Below are 22474 nucleotides of genomic sequence, written 5' to 3' on the forward strand. Positions count from 1 at the left end.
TTTTGTCTGTTTTAGTTTCTGTTCCAAGATTTGGTTGGATTTTTTCCTAAAATTAATTAATTTGTTAATGCTGCATTGTTATTGTAGTATTACTGTAGACCACCTTAAATACTCCTGCAGGAAGATGGGATTAAAAAAAAATCTGCCACTGCCAACCACATGAGCTGTGCCAGTGTGGTGTAGTGGTTAGAGTGCTGGACTAGGACCAGGGAGACCCAAGTTCAAATCCCCATTCAGCCATGATACTAGCTGGGTGACTCTGGGCCAGTCACTTCTCTCTCAGCCTAACCTACTTCACAGGGTTGTTGTGAGGAGAAACTCAAGTATGCAGTACACCGCTCTGGGCTCCTTGGAGGAAGAGCGAGATATAAATGTAAAAAATTAACAACCCCCCCCAAAGTTGTGGAAACTACAGAGGGAATTTAGATTGCTGAATAGCAAGGGGGGTCGTTTCAGATTTCGCTAGCAGGAAAAAAACCCACACTGATGTCCAAATTACTGTTCTTGGATTTTTTTAGAGATATCTTACATTAAATTGCAAGACAGGACTAGGAGCATTTGTTGCAACTATTTTTGATGCTTTGCAATGAGGTTATCAGCATGGGACCCCTCCATTTTTAAGTGAAAAGGATGCATGCCTTTGTCATGCATCCATAAGAGGAGTTTTGCTGGATTAAAGAAAGAGGTTCATCTAGTCCAAGTGGTCCCAGATATTGTTGAACTACAGCACCCATCATCATCAGCCATAATGGTCAAAGGTTGGGCCACAACATCTGGAAACCCAAGGTTGGGCATCCCTGATCAAGTCCAGCATCCTGTTTTATAGGCACTCGTGGAGGAAAATAACTTGTGGTCAGAAACACTTCAGTAAGTGGGTTTTCTAGGAGTCAGGAAGGTAAAGCCAGCCTTCATACCCTAACCCCCTGCTAACTCAGCAAAGAGGCACCTTTTAATGTGGTGATTCTCTTTATTTAGCTGGGGGAGAGTAACTGGCCTTATCCACCCCCAGCACAGGACCTCCAGTGCCTGTTGCTGGTGTCCACCTTATGTTTCTGTTTAGATTGTGAGCCCTTTTGAGACAGGGAGCCATCTTACTTAATACCGCCCTGAGCCATTTTTGGAAAGGGTGGTATAGAAACTAACTAACTAACTAACTAACTATTCATGCCACTGAGGACCAATTTACACTTAGCACTGTTATAGGAGATACTCTTGTGTGGTTTCTTTCTACATTATTCTGGTGGCATTTGTAATCCAGGAACCATATATTTCCTAATCCAGGTGCCACGTGGTTCCTTTGCATGCAGCCATCCTATGAGTTTGGGATATTGTTCACTTCCGAAGCAGCCAGGTGTTCACCCTCCTCTTCTGGCTCCTTCATGCCTGCACTGCCTCATGGACATATTAAGCAGCTGAACACATTAAAACAGACTCAGCAGCTGATGAGGACAACATGCTTCTACTTGGTCAAGCCACTGATCTATCTCATCCAGTTCTGTCTCTTCTGACTGGCAGCAGATCTCAACATGGGGTCTCAGGGGCAGAGGGGTCCTTATGAGCCCCTGCTACCTTATCCTTTAACTTAGGACTGGACCTGAGACTTTTTGCATATGCTGTCCCACTGAACTATGCCTGTTCCTAGGGCCATGGCAGCCTAGGAAGAAGCTATAGGGAAGCAGCTCGAATCCATCCTGTAAGCGTGAACTAGCTTGGAGACACAATCAAGCCGAGGAAACAGCTTTGGGTGTTTCTGCCTCACCAGTTTTGCCAATGCTGTAGGCTTTGCCAAGTCCTTGAGTCTCATATTTTCCTGTCCACTTCTGGAAGAGTTGTTTAAACATGGCCGACTCTGCTCCATCATTCACAACTTCCACATTGGTGGTGGGAGGATACCCTTTGGCTTGGATGAAACCCTAGAAGGATTCCAAATATATATTAGCAATTCTGGCAAATGGTGAAGGGGAAGGGATTTCTTAATTGCAGCATGGGTACTGTGAACAGCATGCATCATTGTCTACAGCAGCACATGGGCAAAATAGCCTTTCCCCTTATTGGCTCCGTCAATGGGAGCTGCAAACCTGTAGATGGATGCATTCCTCCACTGCCATGGAAAGTGAAATTTCTAAGGATGCTGAAGGCCAAACCACATGTTATATTAAGCATATCATACTGATTCAAAGAGTTGGAAAAGAGCTAGATTCATTAAGGGTTTGCCGGTACTTAAAATACAATTCATTACTGATAGATTTACATGGCAAACCAAGAGAATCTTGGAAAGACAGGTGAATGTGGCTTGCACAGCACCAATGGCACTTAAACAATTGCTAGTTAACTCTAGATTGTATGATAGGAGATGTGATGTACAAGACTGTGAAATTTGTGAACAAGGGGAAGGAAAACTGTGGAAAGAAAGGTATAATATATAAAATTGTATGCTTAGGTTGCACTTCATTCTATATTGGGGAATCCGGAAGGTCACTGAAAGATAGATATAAAGAACGTCTAGCAGATATGAGACATTGTGTAAAGAGAACGAAACCCTGGTCGTTGCATATGAGGATTAAGCATGAAGGCCAAATGGTGCCCACTAAAATATCTATTTTAGGGATTGAAAGGAACCTACAAAGATGGAAAATCAAGGAAGCAATATTTATAGAGCAACTGAGACCTGACATTAATGCTCGTGAGGCTCTGGCCGATGCCATGAAGTTTATTAGTCTCTGAGAAAAATCAGCTGTTTCCCCCTTCTCGCTCTCCCCCCCCCCCCCCACTCGCTCATTATCTCTCCACCAGTCAGGGAACTGTGCGTTATCACGTCTAAGGGATTTAACAGCTGGGGAACCAAGATTTTCATCTGTGCTCATTTGTTTTACTTAACTGAGGATGGTGTGTCACACTGAAATGTCTTATGTTTTTATGTTTACCAACTTTTAGTTTTTTCTTTGTTTGCACAATATAAGGTCTTTTTGTTGAGAATTTGGAGTGCGTATGTCCATTGCATCGCTGACATATCGACTTATCAAGCATATCATTAAAAATATGGGCAATAGGAATTGGAACCATGGAGTGCAAGAGGCGAACTTTAACCTTGTGTCCCCACTATGGTCCTGATCTGGTCTGGCACCCCCATCACAGCTGTTATTTGCACTGGGAGGAAAGCCCCTGTGTTTGATAGTGCATGGGCAATAATTATTAATAATAATTATCCTCAATAATCTCAGAAGGGGAAGGGACAGGGCACGAGGGCTGAGCAGGATTTCCAATGGTTTTAGGGCACAGTTTCATTGCCTTGTAAACCGCGCCCACCCCCCCAACAGCAGAAGGAAAATAAATTAATTGCGCAATGTGAACACATGAAACGGCCTTACACAGACCCAGATAAGAACAACCCTGCTGGATCAGGGGGATCATGAGGATGTCATGAGGATCCCTCCTCATGAAGAAAAATATCATTTTTCTTGGGGTAGTATAATTGTTATGACACTTACATTGCCACAACAATCCTGTGAGGTGGGCTAAGTTGAGACGTAATGACTGGCCCAAGGTCATGCAGTGCTCATGCTCACTCACTTCCTGGGTGAGCAGGGATTTGAATCCAGGTTTTCCTGATCAAGTCTGACCACATCCACTATACTGCACTGCTACGTCCCTGCTAATTGTGGCTGCATGATTTGTGCCTGTGTGTACCACCCCATCCCATCTCATCCCATGTCCTAAACGGATTAGATTATCACCTATGCATACTTTTTACATGCATTTTACAGGTGCCAATGTACTCTAAAATCACGCAAGCCCAGCCCAGCCATAACAGGAATGTTGAGGCAGGCAGGCAGGCAGGCAGGCAGGCAGGCAGGCAGAGAAGCTCAGTAGGGCAATGAAAATTAGCCTTTGTGCAAGCCTATTTTGAATGGGGAGAGTTTGCTTCAGAATCTCCCCTCTGCCTCCCAACATGGTCACAGGTTCAAAAGCGCAACTCACCACTGCTCGGCTGAAGGCTGCTTTCTTTTCTTCTTTGCTAGAGTCTTTTCCTCGCCAGACATAAATTTTAAAACCTCCTTGGTCCAGAATGTGACAGTCCTGCCATAAAGAAAATGGGGGACAAGAAATTCAACTGGATTTGAATCCGTGACTCTGTAGATGTCAATGAACGTATCTGCTAAACCGATCTGTCCTTTACTAGGCACACACAAACAAACACACACAGGGAGAGTAATAGCCTCCATCCTGCACAAGCTATTTATTATCTTACCTCGCGCTGAAGGAGGTCTTGTGTAAGGGGCCGTGTAGCAATTTCTTGCACCACTAAATCCTTGCCGTTTTCGTAGACACTATAGGAAAGAAAATTGACCGTGTAAACACATTACTTATTTACTATATTTATATATCACCTTACATGTGTATCCCTAGGTGGTGTACACCAGGGTTTCTGAAGCTTGGGCCCCCAGATGTTGTTGGATGACAACTCCCATCATCCCCAGACATGGCCATTATGGCTGAGGATGATGGGAGTTGTAGTCCAACAACATCTGGGGGCCCAAGGTTAAGAAACCCTGGTGTACACAATTTAAAATACAAGTATAAAACATGGTAAAATGATTTTTTAAAAATTATGAAATAAAACAAGCAGTTTAAAATGAACTAATTAACTGAACTTTGTACTTAACTAACTTTGTAATGAACTAAATTTTGTACACCGCCTAGAGATGTACATATCAGGGTGTATAGAAATATGATGAATGTATGAATGAATGAATGAACACCTTGTTCGGCTTTTAGCAGATGTTGTTGGACTACAAACCCCAACCCCCGAAATAATGGCTTTCAGCCATCATGGCCCAGGCCTCTTGAGGCTCTCAGCCCTTGAAATGAAGTCCAAGGGGGAGACATCTTGAGGCGCGCAGCCACTGTGGAGGAAGCCGTGGATATTGCAAGGGACGAAGACTGGCTACATAAATCGAAGGCTGCAGCTGATATGTTGACATTTTGATCCCTGATGGAACATGGATGGTCCTAAAGAACCCAGAGTGGCATCATAGAATGTGTCGTCAGCTCAGGCCTCTCAGCAGGGAGTGTTCGAAGGGTGGGGGGCGGAGGGAGGAAGAGGAAGAGGAAGAGGAGGAGTGTCTCTAGCAGCCTAGAACCAGAGGGATGATTCCTGACCTGCCCTCTCCTCCAGTATCTTCAAGCCCAGGCCTGTTAGCATCTCTTTTTTTTAGCATTTAAATTTTGATTGATTTATTGGTTTTATAATTTCGGAGGTGCAAGAAGGGGGCTGAATACTTACTGGTAAAGGCGGACATTGGCTTTCTGAAGCTCGTCCGCTTTCTCATCTGGCACAGCCTCTTTGAGCTCTCCACGCCTCTCACCCAGGGCTGCTTTCATGATCTGCATGAGGTCAGGGCAATCTTTCTCACTGTCGATGATGCCGATCTGAGCACGCCCACCTCTCTCGCCGTCCCGGATGCTCCGTGCCAAGACCATTCCCTGGGGATGAAGAGATGGAGGGAAGCATGAAAGCACCTCACCCAGTGCCACACCTCTGGTCCACCTAGTAGCTCTCCAAGGACTCAGTGCCTGCACCTGCAATCCTTTTCGGTGGGTAAGTAGGGAATTTATCTGACAGAAGACCACCATAAGGGCCTTGCTGGCTCCAACCACATGTACATCTACCCCAGCATCCTGCTTCCTAGGATGTCAACCAGGTGCTTCCAGAACCCCACAAGCAGGGCTTGAAGGCCTCCACCCTCCTGTTCTGTTGCTTCCAGCAACTGGTATTCAGTGGTATACTGCCACTGAACATGGAGGTTCCATATAGCCACCACAGCATGTAGCTGTGGATAGACCTCTCCTCCTCCATGGTCTAGTCCTTTCAAAGCCATCCAAGATGGTGACCATTATCACACAAATGTGTGCATGTGTACAGAGTCGTATGTACATACTACATATTGTCTGAACAGGGCTTAGGTCTACCAGTACAAGCACACGGATAGCCCCAGCTTCACCTCCAACCATAGCTTACCATTTTCATGCTCCAAAACTGTAACAGAAAAACCCCATTCAGACATTATGTTGCACCTGAGTGCAATTCAAAGTGCTGGTTCTCACCTTTAAAACCCTTCAGGGCTTAGCGCCTGTTCACCTTCAGGACCACCTCTCCTGTCCAGACCTGTGAGATCTTCTCTCTGGTTGCCCTTCTTTCAGTCCCTGGTCTCAGAGAGGTGGAATTCTCCCACCCCACCCCGGATTTGGTCTACCTCCTCTCTTTCCGCCTTAAAAAGCTTATTGAAGACATTTCTTTTCTGCCAGGCATTTGCTCTTTAAATTTATATCTATCTATCTATCTATCTATCTATCTATCTATCTATCTATCTATCTATCTATCTCGGATGCTGTTCTTGTTTTGTACACCGCCCTGAGTCTGTTGATTGGGTGGTATATTAACTCTTATAATAAATAAATAATGTCTGTGCACTTGTACACATTTGTGTGAATGACTGTACATGTGTTCATTTAAAAAAGTGAACCTGGGTACAGGCTCCATTACATGCAGAATGCAAATAGAGGGGGTACAGTTCTATGTGTGCACCAAGCACGTAAATCACATAAAATACGCAAATCTGTACATGCATACACTTCACAGATTGCACGTGGGTTGAACGCGATGTGTGAAAAGGGCTCAATGCCATTTGGGGTTCTCTATACTGACCCTAGATTTCTCTGCAACGTTGCATGAGGGCCCATTCCACTGGATCAACACTTTGCCAAGATCTAACAGGAAGACATCACCTTTATTGAACTTGTCCCACGAAAGATCCACCTGTTAGAGAGTGAAGAAGCAGGAGGTGCTTAACAGAAAGCCACAAAAGAGCATACAAGGTGCAAGAAAACAGGGTGGGTGGACTGCGCAAACAGAACCTGTCCTGGCTGCAATAACTGTGAAGTTACAGGCTAATCATAGGAACATAGGAAACTGCCATATACTGAGTCTGACCACATTGGTCCATCTAGCTCAGTATTGTCTTCACAGACTGGCAGTGGCTTCTCCAAGGTTGCAGGCAGGAGTCTCTCTCAAACCTATCTTGGAGATGCTGCCAGGGAGGGAACTTGGAACCTTCTGCTCTTCCCAGAGCAGCTCCATCCCCTGAGGGGAATACCTTGCAGTGTTCACACATCAAGTCTCCCATTCCAGCTCACCTGGGCTTATAAAGCCTTGACCTCAGAGCTACCCATCAGACTGAGCAACTCATCACTGCAAGTAGCAGAAGAAGATTCCTGGTGCGAGGCAGGGCTTGGCTGGCTGCCTTCTCTGGTACCCTATCCGCAGCCTGGCCCAAACCACATCTCTGCTCAGGCCTCTTGAACCTTGATCTGCTTTCTCCCCACTCAACAGTGCTCTGACCCTAACTCTGGCACCTGTGCAGTAGATATTCAAACACATTGGCCTCAGTTTACAGAAGAAGGTCAACTCATGGTAGGGGAGGATGTGGAACACAGCAATGAGGAAAAGGTTTCCAGAAGGTACAAAGCCGAATGGAGGAGGGCTGATCTTAGGCTAAGGTAAAGGTGAAGTGTGCCATCGCGTCGAATTCGACTTCTGGTGTCCACAGAGCCCTGTGGTTTTCTTTGGTAGAATACAGGAGGGGTTTACCATTGCCTTCTCCCGCACAGTATGAGATGATGCCTTCCAGCACCTTCCTATATCGCTGCTGCCTGAATAGGTGTTTCCCATAGTCTGGGAAGCATAACAGTGGGGATTCGAACCGGGAACCCCTGGCTTGCTAGAAAAGTTGTTTCCCCGCTGCACTATTAGGTGGCTGTAACAAGCATGAATTCTCCCATTTGCTAAGCAGGGTCTACCCTGGTTTGCATTTGAATGGGGGACTACATGTGTGAGCACTGTAAGATATTCCCCTTAGGGGATGGGGACACTATAGGAAGAGCACCTACATGCTTGCATGCAGAAGGCTCCAAGTTCCCTCCCTGGCAGCATCTCCAAGATAGGGCTGAGAGAGACTCCTGCCTGCAACCTTGGAGAACCCACTGCCGATTTGTGTAGACAATATTGAGCTAGATGGACCAACGGTCTGACTCGGTATAAGGCAGCTTCCTATGCCAATTGTTCTAGAGACGACCTTGCCTGCCTCTATATTTTGGGAGAGGGGCATAGCAAGACAACGGGAGGCCAGGTTTTGTCTCTTGTGCTGGGATGAGGAGAGAGGAAGGCAATGGGAGTAGATCTCCTGTCTCAGTCTGAGCATAGCTAGCAGTCAGTGGTGTTTGAAAGCTACTGTCCCTGCGACATTTAACTCCAAGCGGTCAAAAAGGGTCCGGTTTTGCTGTGCTTACCTCTGTAGCAGTCACGTGCTTCTTCCCCTTGACATGAAGGAGGCGTTTGATATTGTACATGTTGGTCTCCACGTGTTTGAACCCAGAAGCCACTCCTCCCTTCTTGTAGCTGTTTGAAATCAATATTAATTAATAACGGGGTGGGGAGAACAGAGAACAACCACATTTATGACAGAGGTTTCCCCGACATCACACGAGATTTGCAGCACATTAACAAAGGTTCCTGACTCTCAATTGTTCAAAATTAGCAAATAGAATTGTCAGGGTAAGAGTATGCTAAGGCTGACCTTGCACCAAGTGCTCTAATTAATTGATTGACTGAGTCATTCATTCATTCATTCATTCATTGATTCATTCATTCATTCAATGTTTATACCACCTTTCATAAGACATCCCAAGGCGGTTTACAAAAGTTAAAATACAATAAAACTCCTTAAAAATAACATTTAAAACCTTAAAATCAGTTAAACGGTAAAAAGCACAAAACACCAAACACACCACCACCACAACTCACTAAAAAGACAAACAGAAGCAGGAAAGCTGAGAGACCCAGCAGCTCCTAAGGGGTAAGAGCCTGAACAAATCAAAAGGTCTTTAGTTGCTTTAAAAAGCAGCCACAGATGTCAAAGAGAGGACACTCACTGGGAGAGCATTCCAGCGCCTGGGGGCGACACAGAGAAGACCCTGTCCTGTGTGCATGGCAATTTAGCCTCTCTCAACAGCGGAACACAGAGCAAGGTCCCCTCTGACAACCTTGTGGTCACCACCCTTGGAAGCAGGTGGTCCTACAGATCCTTCCCTGAGCCTCTCCTGCAAAGTGGGAATATTTGTTGGTTGCTTTTGATCAAGTCTTTGTCCAGCTCTTCCAGCAAATTTAGAGTCTTGTTATACAATCCCTGATCTGCAGTAATCAGACCTGTACTGGGATACAGCTCATACCAGTGTACGGTGGACAGAATATAGTCGGCCATTGGCTCTACTCTCAGAGCGGCTATTTTGCATCTGGAACTCTTCTAATTAGTTCTAATAAAAACAAAAGTAGATCCCTCAAGGCTGCCCCACGTGGACTGAAGAATGCGGCTCTAGAGGAGGTGTGGGCAGTGTTGCTCCCCAGTTCCAGATGGTGCATTCAGGGGCGTAACTACCATTAGGCAAGGGGAGGCAGTCGTCTTGGGGCCGCACTGCCTCAAGGGCCCCCCCAGAGGCACATCACATGACTCCCCACCCGCCCATGTTGCACCCCCTGTGAATTATGTTGAGTCTCTTGGAGATCGGCAGGAGCAGAGAGTAAAAAAAACTAGATTCCATGTGAACTAGATATTCACCGCATTCATAATGGGAATGTAAATGTGAGTGCACTATATATTGTGAAGTGTGTTTGTGTGTGTGTATCAGCGAGGGGCCCATTTTAAAATCTTGTCTCTGGGCCCCCTCCAACCTTGCTACACCCCTGGGTGCATTGTAACCTGTTAGATTGATTTTAGTTTTTTAAAAGAGGTGTCTGTAGTCCTCATTAGGAACATAGGAAGCTGCCTTATACTAAGTTGGACCACTGGTCCCTCTAGCTCAGGATTTTCTACACTGACTGGCAGCGGCTTCTCCAAGGCTGCAGGCAGGAGTCTCTCTCACCCCTATCTTGGAAATGCTGCCAGGGAGGGAACTTGGAACCTTCTGCAGGCAAGCAGGCATGAAAGTGCTCCTCCTGGAGCAGCCCCATCCCCAAAGGGACTATCTTACAGTCCTCACACGTAATCTCCAAATGCAAACCAGGGCAGACCCTGCTTAGCCAAGGGAACAATTCATGCCTGCTACTACAAGACTGGCTCTCCTCCATGGTTATACTTTTGAACATGCAACAGCCATAGTGCAAAAGGATGGAAAACGTAGCATCAGAAAGGAGAAGGCCCGTTGTCAACAAGACACTATCCATTTCTCCTCTAGAAGCCCTCTTGAAATGGACTGCTCTCTCCCTCTCTCTTTAGCAATCATGCATTTTCTCATCACTCACATGATGCCTTTCTTGAAATAACTTTTAAAGGCGGCTGACTCATGTCCTTGCACCTCTCTGTGTTGGACCGGGCTCCCGCCGAGCAAGTCGTCCAGCTGTGTCACATAGAAAGCGGCCGCCCCTTGCTCATCCTGAGAGGAATCGTGCCCAATCCAGTAGTGTAGATCAGTGGAAAATCCATTCGGTGTCTTCATGTTCTAAGACAAAAGGAGCAATGGATTCAGGAGGGCTGTAGGCTGTAGGGGTGTCATTATAACTGAACCGGGCGGGGGGGGACCAGATGTTCCTGAGTAAGTGGGGCCCGCAGGCTAGGTAACAGCTTGCTCCTCACTCCCCCTCACCTCTCCAAAGAAGACAGGGGGGTGAGGGGGCAGGGGCCTAGCTTCATTTTCCGTCCCAGGGTCCGCTCCAACCTTGCTACACCCCTGCAGCAGGGATGCCTAGTCTGTGGGTCGCTAGACAGGAAATTAGAACTATAAGTGCCACTTCAAACAAAAATGGAGAAACAAAGATTTTTATAAATGCCAAGAAAAGCTGGGCATTTGCTCGGAACAGGAGACATTCTATTATATGTATCCTCTTTTGCTGGGTCCAAGGTTATCGGCCCAGTGAGGCACATTGAGGGCAGACCTCCAACCCAGGAACAATACCTTTGGCCAGCTCTCTTTAAGGTTCCAAGTGGGGCCAAATGTTCATGAAAGACACTCCTTCCTTCCCATGGCAACAACCCGGTCAATGTCAACTTTCACTCAGCTGGAATGGATGGTTTGCCAACTCCAGTACTGCTGGAGTATACAGTCCGTCAATTACCTCCCTCCTGTGGGAGTCCCGGGGCAATTGCCTCCGTTCTTTCCCATACCCTCAACAAAAGAGGGGGTTGACTTTTGCGGGAGAGTCCGTAGACAAGTCTGGCATTCTTCCTCAGGGTCCAAATTAAGCAAGGGGGTGGCTCACAAGGCTAGTCCAGGCCATGCTATATGGGAGGTTTTACAGTTGCATAATCTAGAGTTTTTAAATGTTAGTGCTTGTACAGTTTGTACTGCTTTTATAGTGCTATAGCTTTTTTAGTTTTTAGATAGCCATATAGATTTTTATAGCCTTGTAGTCTTCTATGGTTTTTAGCTTCCACAGGTTTTTTTTTAACAATTTGATAGTCCTTAGCAAGTCCCTGGAACTCCAAGCCATTGGGTTCCTGGAACCTCAGGATTTGAGATGCCTCCTTATGCCTTTTTACACCTACTATACTTACACACCTTTGTGCCTTTCACACCCTTTTTTGCCTACTTTCCAGTAGGCTTATGAGATCACCCGGCATTCTGTGTGTGTATCCATCCATGTGTGTCCCCCCTATCAACTTTGCAACACCTGGACTATTATGAACCAAATCAGGTACAGTTGTAAAGACACATAGGGACACCTCAATGGCGTAGTTTGTGATGATGTCATCCACCCGATTCAAGATGGCAGACGTGTAAACCTTTGAGGTGCAAGTGGGTTAACTTGTGAACCACTTAACCGATTTGAACCAAATTTGCTTCAGCTGTAGGGACACATAAAGTAAAGTAAACTGTGCTGTCAAGTCAATTTAGACTCCTAGCACACACAGAACCCTGTGGTTTTCCTTGGTAGAATACAGGAGGGGTTTACCATTGCCTCCTCCCGTGCAGTATGAGATGATGCCTCTCAGCATCTTCCTATATCGCTGCTGCCCGATATAGTACCAGCGTGGATTCAAACCGGCAACCTTCTGTTTGTTAGTCAAGCATTTCCCTGCTGCGCCACTTAGGGTGGTTGTAGGGACTCATATGAACACATAGGAATGCCCTAATGGCATGGTGTGTGATGATGTCATCCACTCCAATTCAAAATGGCAGCCACATGAACATCTGAGGCACAAGCGGTCTAATTTGTGGACTGTCTAACCCATTTGAACCAAATTGGGTACAGTTGAGGTGAGTGACACACAGGGACACCTCAGTGGCATAGTTTGCGATGATGTCATCCACACCAATTCAAGATGGTGGACGCATAAACCTTTGAAGAGCAAGTGGGCTAACTTGTGAACCGCTTAACTGATTTGAACCAAATTTGCTACAGCTGTAGGGACGCATAGGGATACCTCAATGGCACAGATTGTGACGATGTTATCCAATTCAAGATGGCAGACACGTAACCCTTTTTGGCGCAAGTGCACTAACTTGTGGACAGTCTAACCAATTTGAACTAAATTTCCCCCTATACCATTTTATTCTCACAACAGCCCTGTGAGGTAGGTTAGGCCGAGATACAGTGACTGGACCAAGGACAGCCAGTCAGCTTTCATGGTTGAGGGCGATTTGAATGCATTTTCTTATTCCTAGTCCAGCACTCTAACCACTGACTGGGACATTACATACACAAATCTAGAGGAATAAACTTTTTAAAATTCTGTGATCCAAATGTTAGAATTAAGACCAAACTTTGGTAGAGGCATCACCAAACAAATTGCTTCATGACAGACATCTTCAAATATCTTAAGGACTGAGGCACAGAAGGAGCAGAACTGTTCTCTGTTACTCAGGAGAACAGGATAAGGACCAATGGGTTGAAACTGCAAGGGGATAGATTTAGGATAGAAGAAAGAAGTTCCTAACTGAAAAGATTAGGAAGAAGTTCCTAAATGAAAGAGCTGTTTGACAGCGCAACAGTCTGCCTCATGCAGTGGCAGGCTCTCTTCTTCTGGACATTCTCAAGCAGAGGCTGGGAAACCATCTGTCGGAGATGCTGCAGCAGTTTCCTGCATCAAGCAGGGGGAAGACCTTTAAGGACCCCCCAACTCTAATGATTCTATGATTCAAGCTTCTGGATCTGGCCTACAGTTGCTCACAGGGGCATAATGATAGGGGGGGCAGGCAGGGCACGTGCCCTGGGCGCCACTCTGGTGGGACACGTGGGGAGGGCACCAAAAAGTGCCACGACCCCCCGATCCCCAGCTGGATCGCACGGCGGTGGCGGGCGGCAGCGGATCGTCATCGTGTGCCCCGAGTGAGCGCGGCGGCGGGCGGCGGAGGATCACTGAGTGCAGCAGAGCGACCCCGAGGCCTGCCGTCTGGCCCGGCGTTGCTTCCCAACTGCAGGCCTCGGCGTTGCTCTGCTGCACTCGGCGATCTGCCACCGCCTGCCACTGCCGCGCGATCCGCCGCCGCCCACCACCGCCGCGCTCACTCGGGGCACACGATGATGATCCGCCACCACCCACCACCGCCTCGCGATCCGCTGCACGATCCACCGCCACCTGCCACCGCCGCGTTCACTCAGGGCACACGATGACGATCCGCCACCGCCTGCCACCGCCTGGTGATCCACCGCCCGCCACCGCTGCACGATCCGCCGCCGCCCGCCGCCGCCGCGCTCACTCCGGCCACCAGGGCGCAGGTATGGGGGGGGCGGGCGCAATTTCAGGGGCAGAGCTTGCCCTGGGCGCCGTTTCCCCCAGCTACGCCTCTGGTTGCTCAGCCTTGAAGATCTCTGGTTTATCCTGCTGCGTGTGCATGCAATGCACACTACCATATCGGAGAGGCATGCAACCCAGATGCTGGGTTTCATCATCAGAGAGACAGATGTGATTTGTGACGGGAAGCCCCTGCCCCTGTATGTAGGAAGATCCCCCTGGGACCCGCCCTCTGTGCATCCCTCAGCACCCAGAAGGCCGTTTTAAAGAACACTCCATCAGAAAAACAACGCATGCCCCAACATGAACAGAGCCTGTTTTTCTAGCACCTTCCAGCAATCTCGCAAAGTAAACATTCACCAAATGGTTCGGCAGCAAGGTTACCATAGCGATTAGCATGGGAAAAGAGCAATTTCATGCCCTGAGGGTGAGGCTAAGCTCCTTTCAGCTTTGAGCAAAAGGAAACTGAAGGAGTGAAGTCCCGTTTTCCAGCCATAGAAAAATAAGTGAAACTGTGCGCACATTGCTACGTTTCCAGGGGGGAACTAATCAGGCAGAACATCAGAGACCCAAGTAGGCCAAGGTGTTAAAGACACACCAGCCCTTCAACTTGGCTTCTTTGCAAGTAAAGAGCAGCCACCCAGCTGTAAGGGGTTGTAAACTGTAAGAGTTGTGTGAAGGACTTAAATTCTATTTCATGCCAATTACCTTGTATGCTACTGCAGAGGTTCTCAACTTGGGTTCCCAGATGATGCTGGACTACAACTCCCATCATCTCCAGCCACAATGGTCAACGGATGATGGGAGTTGTAGACCAACATCATCTGGGAACCCAAGCCTGAGAACCCTTCAGTAGTGTAAGCTATGAGGTGTACAAATTAAAACCAAGGGTTATATTTTACTTTCCTATAATATCTTATAGTATTTCCTCAATATTATATTTCCTATAATTTTGAGAGAGAGGATGCCTCTCAACACCAGTTGCAGGGGAGCCCCAGCAGGAGAGAGGGCATGCACATACCTCTTGCCTGTGGGCTCCCCAGAGGCATCTGGTGAGCCACTGTGTGAAAGAGGATGCTGGACTAGATGGGCCTTGGCCTTGATCCAACAGGGCTGTTCTTATGTTCTTATCTTTTTATTGCAACTTTATTCAACTACCCTTGCTAAGTCAGATCCAAAGTCCATCTAGTTTAGCTTGGCCTCCCAAAAGCGGCAAGGCAGATGACTGCGAAAGCTCACAAGCATAGAGAGCCCATGTTTGGCTGTTGCATCTGGACATCACAGGTGTATGGCTTCCGAATCTGAATGTTTTCCTCTCATCAATAATGACAAATTGCCATTGATAGGCCTGGTTCACCACAAATTCATCTAAACTCTTTACAGGGTTATCTTCATTAGTGGCCATCACAATGATGGAGGTTTCCCAGAGAGCAGGCATTAAGAGGAATGAAGCACTGTGAGTTACAGATATTTCAAATTTGCCCACCAAACTGAAGCAATGAATTGGGCTAAGCTCCAATTCACAGTGAAAAACCCTAATCATGTTTGGGGTGCATCCTGATAGATTGCAGGGACTGGACTTAATACTGAACGATACGTGAACACACACTTGCCCTTCCACGATTAAGCAAAGTAAAATTGCCCTCTGGAAACGGCCCAGTTAGTTGTTGATGGACCCTATCTTAGTACAAATGTTTCTCATTTGTTTGCAAAACTTTTATTGTTACCCCCTCTAACCCTTTGGAATATCATCAAAACCAGTGAGAAATCAAGAGACAAAATTCATTCGTGAGATGCATTTTGCCTTCTCCAGCACCACCCAGAAGTGGTAGGACCTTTCCCAGGGCGCTGAAGTCAGAGCTACTTACGTGTAAGACAATGTAACAGTCCCCTTCAAAAAAACTCCCATAGGCCTTCTCAGGAATGGGTACCATTTTCATTTTCTGAATAGAGAAGCACAAAAATCCAGTCAAGAAGATATGCAGAGGCAGAATCATAGAACAAAAACATATACAGGATGGTATATATACCGTGTATAAGAGTCTATTCACACACACAACTTACATAAATGAAACACACAAATTGCTAAAGAAATTCTCTGTGTTCTAGACCCCAAAAAAGTGTAGCTGAAGGCAGAATCATAGACTTCAGTGCAGGAGATAAAGGCCTCCAAACCCTGCTAACTGGGCAAAGGGGCACATTTTAAAGTAGTGGCTCCCTTATAGTCAGCAAGGGGAGAACGGCTGCCCCTATTCAGCCCAGTCTAGCATCCCTCCAGTGGTTAATGCTGGTGTCTCCCTCGTGTGTGTGTTTTAGATTGTGAGCTAGTGGCACAGGAAGATCAGAAGAGGCCCGCCTGTGATGCATAACTGAAAACTGACACACACACACACACCCATCACCACTGCACTATTTGGTGACTTGCTCACTTTTTTGATACCCCCACTGCAAAATCCCTCTGCAAACACTCCACTCACCATTCATGTGACATTTCCCATGCAGCACGTTGCCACTTTCCCCGCTCCTGTTGCCGCTGCCACCCACCGGCCATTTCCTAGCTGGCTCACGTGGTGGTGAGTGACTGGATGGTCTTTTCCCTCTCTCAGTCTCTCGAAAGAGGAAAAGGCCTTTCCGCTGCTTACTGCCGAGTGACCCGGCTAAAAAATAGCGGCCACAGCAGGAGGAGGGGCAACAGGTGAGAGGCGCTCAGTGGCCCCACTGGTCTAGGGTGGTCTGTGTTCTCAGAACATGTCTGCCCAAGATACACCCTTGCTGTGATCCCATCCTGCACTCTCCCTTTAGGCATAAGCACGCTCTCGCTTTCTCTGTGCGCAAAACTGAGCCATTTTTGGAAGGGCAGTATATAAATCGAACAAACAAGCAAGCAAAGCAGCAAGCGCACAAGCAAGCGCACAAGCAAGCAAGCTGTTTCTTCACTCACTCATTCAGCCCGTGCCCTTAGCTGGGAGGAGTGCTACCTTTCCCACACTCTGACTGCTTTCCCCTTCAAAATCCTCAGGAGTGGTCTCCAGCTATCATCTGCTAACAATTAATAACGTAGAGACAGTGACTGCCAAAGGTGATTGAGGCTGGAGATGGTGGGAGTTGCAGTCCAACAAGGTCTGGGGAACCAAGGTCCGGAACCCCTGGCCCATCAAAAGGTTAGTCAACCAGAACCAAAACACCGCACTGTATTCAATATTATCTATGCAAGGACAAACCTCTAGACCAGGGTTTCTTAACCTTGGGCCCCCAGATGTTGTTGGACTACAATTCCCAGAATCCTCAGCTGCAATGGCTTTTGCTTGAGGATTATGGGAGTTGTAGTCCAACAACATCTGGGGGCCCAAGGTTAAGAAACCCTGCTCTAGACCTTGGCGTCAACTTCCCACCCCAACCCCCCATGGAAATCTAAAAGGGCACCCCTGCTGTTTCTATGCATGGTGGTGGCGCACACATATTTGGAAGCTCCTGTGCATATTTCTTGGCTTAACTCATAAACCAGGCAAAGTTTTCCACTTCACCTCTAGCAAGACTTGCAAAACTTGACAAACTTGTTGAGTGAAAGCAGGAACTAAAGACAAGCTGATTTTCATAGAGCATAGCCTTGGGCCACCAAGAGGGTGGAGACATGTGCTATCCGTGCTTGTAGATTAGGGGCTGGTCATTTATCAAGTACAAATCCTTTTTCTCTTTTGCTGATTCTGGATCCATCTGGCAAGACTCAAGTTTTGCAGGTCATAGCTGGCCACAGAAAATAAGACGAAGATCCGTTAAAAACCAGGGCTCATCCAGTCACAAAGGATTCCTAGTTCAGGATTAAAAATGCCGCTTTTTATTTATTAAAATGCCACTCACATGTTTATTCACTGTGCAACTGACAGAAATTCAAAGGGTGAGGCTTCCTCCAAAACTTTACCATTCTCAATTGCCTCCAGGCAAGTAATTGGAGAAGCTTTCGTAAGTTGGGAGAGAGTACGGTCCTCAATATCCCACAAGTGACTAACCTGGTTCTTGAGGGCTAGTAACCTTTGTGGGTTTATTTGTAAGGCTAGACAAAAATCATTCCCATTTCAGGGACAGAGAGCTGAGGCTCAACTTCAACAAAATTACCCTGGGCCAGGTGTGTAGAAGTCGTTACAAAACGGTCGCCCTTTGCACCAAGGTGCAATTAAACTAAGTTAGGTGGCTTGGGATTGATGAATTTGATAATCTGGCCATCTCAGAATGATGATCCTGAGAGGGGCTTTGGAACTAGAGCCAATTCACAAAGGTACATGCATGTACGGGAGTTCCATCAGAAGCCAGCACATGATACTACCCTGCCTGTGGCCAACTCATCATGTCCCACTAACTGCAGCATATAAAAATATGAATCCGCCTTTATACCAAATTCAGGCATTTATACATCTAGTCCAGTGTTTTCTACAACGACTGGGAAGGAAACCTGAAATATTTTTAATTGAAGATGCCAGAAACAGAACCTAAGTGTATAAGGCTATGCCAACTATTACATAAGAACAGAAGAACAGCCCTTCTGGATCAGGCCCAAGGCCTATCTAGTCCAGTATCTTGTTTCACTCAGCGGCCCACCAGATGCCTCTGGGGAGCCAAAGGGAAGAAGTGATGGCTTGCCCTCTCTCCTGCTGTTGCCCCCCTGCAACTGATATTGAGAGGCATCATGCCTCTGAGGCTGGAGGTGGCCCACAGCCACCAGACTAGTAGCTATTGATAGACCTGTCCTCCATGAATTTGTCTACGCCCCTTTTAAAGCCATCCAAGCTGGTGGCCACCACCACATCCCATAGCAAAGAATTCCATAAATTAATTATATGCTGTGTGAAAAACTACTTCCTCTTGTTGGTCCTAAATTTCCCTACCTTCAGTTTCATGGGATGATTCCTGGTTCTAGTGTTATAAGAGAGGGAGAAATGTTTCTCTCTGTCCACTCTCTCCATTCTATGCATAATTTTATAGATCTCTATCATGTTGCCCATCAGTTGCCTCTTTTCCAAAGTAAAGAGCCCTGTAGCCTTGCCTCATAAGGAAGGAGCTCCAGTCCCCTGACCATCTTGGTTGCCCTCTTCTGCACCTTTTCCAGTTTTACAATGTCTTTCTTAAGATATGGTGACTAGACCTGAACACAGTATTCCAAATGTGGCTGCACCATAGATTTGTATAAGGGCATTATAATATTAGCATTTTTATTTTCAATCCCCTTCCTAATGATCCCTAGCATAGAACTGGCCTTTTTCACAGCTGCTGCACAATGAGCTGTCCACCTTGACCCCAAGATCTCTCACCAACAGCTCAGATCCCATCAGTGTATATGTGAAGTTGGGAGGGGGGGTTGCCTCAATATGCATCACTTTACACTTGCTTACATTGAACCACCTTTGCCATTTTGTCACCCACTCCCCCAGTTTGGACAGATCTTTTTGGAGTTTCCATTTTTATTCACCCATTTTGTTTTGGGATACAAATTTAGTGCTTCCAGAGGGATGGTAAATTTTCCCCACCAAGCCCTAGTCTAATTCTGCAAAGATTCACCTTTCTTTGCACCTCTTTTCTGCCATTCAATCTGCTGCTCTTTTGGTGTTAATTTGCTACAGGGTTGTCTTTTTCCTAGGAATTGTCCCATCGGTTATCCCAGGCAATCAGGGATCACATCATGATGTGACAACAACATCATGATAATCCATAACCAGAGTCAGCTAGATACTGACTTCACTGAATGCAAATGAGACAGCATTGCCCTCAAATATGAGCGAACACTTTCATTCATTTTCATAAACACACCCGAACAATTGCTATAAGGAAGAGTGTTTTCTCCCACTGCTGAAAGTGTACACAAAAAGTAAGTGTCCTTTCATCTTAATCCTGCATTGGTCCTTGTGCTCTGCCATAGACCTCACTCACCATGAGGGATCATGTTTCTCTCTCACACATAAATGCTCAAAACCCAACATGTGACACCATGTGTCAAAATGCTCTATTCTGTGCATGGCAGCTGTGTGCAATCAAATGGCCATTGGCAAGGAGAGGACGTGTAGGATTTTCTCTAGCACATACTCCAAAGCTGTGTGAATCGGTCCTTTGGTGGCCAATGGAACAGGATATACTGGAAGACAATTCTGCAGGTACTTCCAGTTTCTGCATGTGCTGATGGCCTTTGAAGTGAGGTATGAAATGCCCACCCTAGAAAACTATGAATGTACACTTGGGCGGAGCTAAAGGCAGACAGACCAGCATATGCACATTTTTTCTTTCTCAAAAGACTAGATAAGGCCTTCTCCACCCTCAACGCAGGTATGGCCACTGAGCTGCATGCCAAAGTCAATATCTCCTCATGCTGCAACGCTCTATGGGGTGCTGTGTTAAGGAACAAGAAAAAGCACTGATCTTAGAAATGTTTGAATATTACATTTCTATACCATCAATTAAAAAAAAACAACACAATTCATGGTGGTTTGCTATAAGCTCAATAATAACAGAACAATTAACCAATTAAACAATTAAAATAAACAAAACCTCAGCGAACAGCCTGGTTGCACAGGTGTGTTTTCAAAGCCTTCCTAAAAGCAGCTAGAGATGATCCACCCCGCACTCCAGCAGGGAGAGCATTCCCAAGCCCAAGGGCGACTATAGGGAAGATTCAACCTCGAGTCACCGCCAGATGAGCTGGTGGCAACTGCAGGCAGACCTTCCTAGATCTTGATAAATGGTAGGGCTCATCCCAAAGAAGGTGTTCTCTGAAATATTCCAGGCCTAAGCCATTTAGGGCTTTATAGGTAATTGCCAGCACTTTGTATTTCACCCAGAAACCTACTGGCAGACAATGCAATGTTTTTAAAAACATGAGTGATATGGTCTCATCCAGTTATCCTGGAGACCAACCTGGCTGCTGAATTTTGCACCAGTCTGGCATTTATGGACGATGTACAAAATCCATCGTCTCCATGTAAACGATGTCCTACGTGGAGCAACTAATGTTCAGCCTAAAAGGGGTCAAGTTTCTGGTGCATTCCAAGCAAGTGCTTGCAAAAGGCTCAAAGGTGCTGCCACCTGCCCCACTCTTCCCCCAAAACTAAGTATTGACCTTTGGGGCAGGCAAGAGTGGCAGAAGTGGGCATTCTCAGGCCCACTGGGGCATAATTTCCTTCCAGGGACTGAACTCTCCATCCCAGACTCCCTAAAGCTATTCGCCTCATTTCTGCTGAGGAGAGGAGACAAATCCAGGGTTCATAATGCTCACCTGTTTTCAAGTGAGCATTACCAGTGCCCACAATATGTTTCCAGCCACGGGACTGGTGAGCATCTCCACGTGCTAACCTGTGTAAACCAGACCCTGAAGAGGCCATTGAGTATACTGTACCTCTATGGTCCATATCTGGAGGCCTGGCTTTCTGTCAATAGCCGGAAGACCCACATCAGCTTCAGCGTCCGTCATTCTTTCTGGTTAAATCGAAAAAAGGGAGAAACAAATTATATTTAAAAGTACAACACTGATATAATATCTGAAATCAATACTTTTGATCTATTTTGAATCCTCCGTTTTGCTGCAGGCTCTGCTATGATGAAGAACACTGCTTTATACAGAGTCAGAACATCGGCCCATCTAGCCTAGTATTGTCTATGGTCAATCCAGTATTGGGTAGCAGTGAATTGCGCACAGTACCAGCAAGCAATTGCACAAACTTGGGACATACAATCACACTTGTCTTTTCAAAAGAGCCACAGTATTCTTGGTTTGTTTATGATATTTATATTCTGCTGGAGGCGTGTATCCCTAGACAGTGTACACAATTTCAAACAAATACAAAACAGAGTAAAAACAATTAAAACAATTTCATAGAACAAAAGTCAAAACAATTTCATAGGACAAACGCAACTGAACAGTTCAAAATTAATTTCAATTAAAAGCCTGAGAAAACAGGTATGTCTTGAGTCTTTCTAAAAGCAGTAAGAGATGGAGATGCTCTAATTTTGACAGGGAGTATATTCCAAAGCCCTGGTAATAATGGTGCGAGCCAGCGTGGTGTAGTGGTTAGACTGCTGGACTAGGACCGGGGAGACCCAAGTTCAAATGCGAAGCACATGCCCAGAACAGAGCCAGGGGGACACGACCGCCAGCACCCGGCGCCCATGTTGGGCGGTCAGAAGCAGCCGCCCCGAAGAAGCCGGGTAAGTGGCGGCGGGGGACACTGGCTGAGGTGCGGCGGAGCCATGGCCGAGGCCTGGCTGCGCCGCCGCTTACCCAGCTTCTTCGGGGCAGCCGCTTCTGGCCGCCCAACATGGCCGCCGGACGAGGCGGCGGGGAAAACAGGATGCGGCGGTGGGCCCGGGCAGCGGTGGGCCCGGCCGGAGCCGCGGGCGGTGGTGGGTGGCGGGAGGGTGAGTGGCGGCGGGGGTCCGGAGCGCACAGCTCCACTAGCGCCCGTTATCCAATGGGCTTAAAAATACTAGTATTCCATACTATTCACTCTGTTACCAGAGAGGTATCTCTTACATTTAACAAAGAACGGTCCCTATTCCACCCAGCATAGCATCCTTCTCAATGGCCGTTTCTGGTGTCTCCCTGGAGGCTTTAAAGGCAGGGCTTTTATTTCAAATCCACTCCAAATTGGAGTGTGCCAGTCCACATATTAGCTGGATTTACCTCAAAGTCCCTGTTGGCTATCAGGGACCAG

General features: G+C 46.8%; 1 protein-coding gene across 4 annotated transcripts in view; it reads right to left on the reverse strand.

Moving 5' to 3' along the window:
• VILL (villin like) overlaps positions 1 to 22474 on the reverse strand; it is an 84965-nt gene that overhangs the window by 20206 nt on the left and 42285 nt on the right. For 3 of the 4 annotated variants that reach the window (XM_053263825.1, XM_053263822.1, XM_053263823.1), the window contains exons 3-11: positions 21160 to 21239; positions 15653 to 15727; positions 10355 to 10551; positions 8347 to 8455; positions 6707 to 6817; positions 5285 to 5484; positions 4250 to 4328; positions 3979 to 4077; positions 1760 to 1913 (exon numbers count right to left, since the gene is read on the reverse strand). In XM_053263825.1, the coding sequence (XP_053119800.1) occupies positions 1760 to 1913; positions 3979 to 4077; positions 4250 to 4328; positions 5285 to 5484; positions 6707 to 6817; positions 8347 to 8455; positions 10355 to 10551; positions 15653 to 15727; positions 21160 to 21234 (1099 nt within the window). In that variant the 5' untranslated portion in view covers positions 21235 to 21239. Of the gene's footprint in view, positions 1 to 1759; positions 1914 to 3978; positions 4078 to 4249; positions 4329 to 5284; positions 5485 to 6706; positions 6818 to 8346; positions 8456 to 10354; positions 10552 to 15652; positions 15728 to 21159; positions 21240 to 22293; positions 22343 to 22474 lie in introns of those variants that run through there. The other variant, XM_053263824.1, reaches the window with a different exon arrangement.

This window comes from Hemicordylus capensis, chromosome 6 (assembly GCF_027244095.1).
Source record: "Hemicordylus capensis ecotype Gifberg chromosome 6, rHemCap1.1.pri, whole genome shotgun sequence".
Classification (NCBI taxonomy): domain Eukaryota; kingdom Metazoa; phylum Chordata; class Lepidosauria; order Squamata; family Cordylidae; genus Hemicordylus; species Hemicordylus capensis.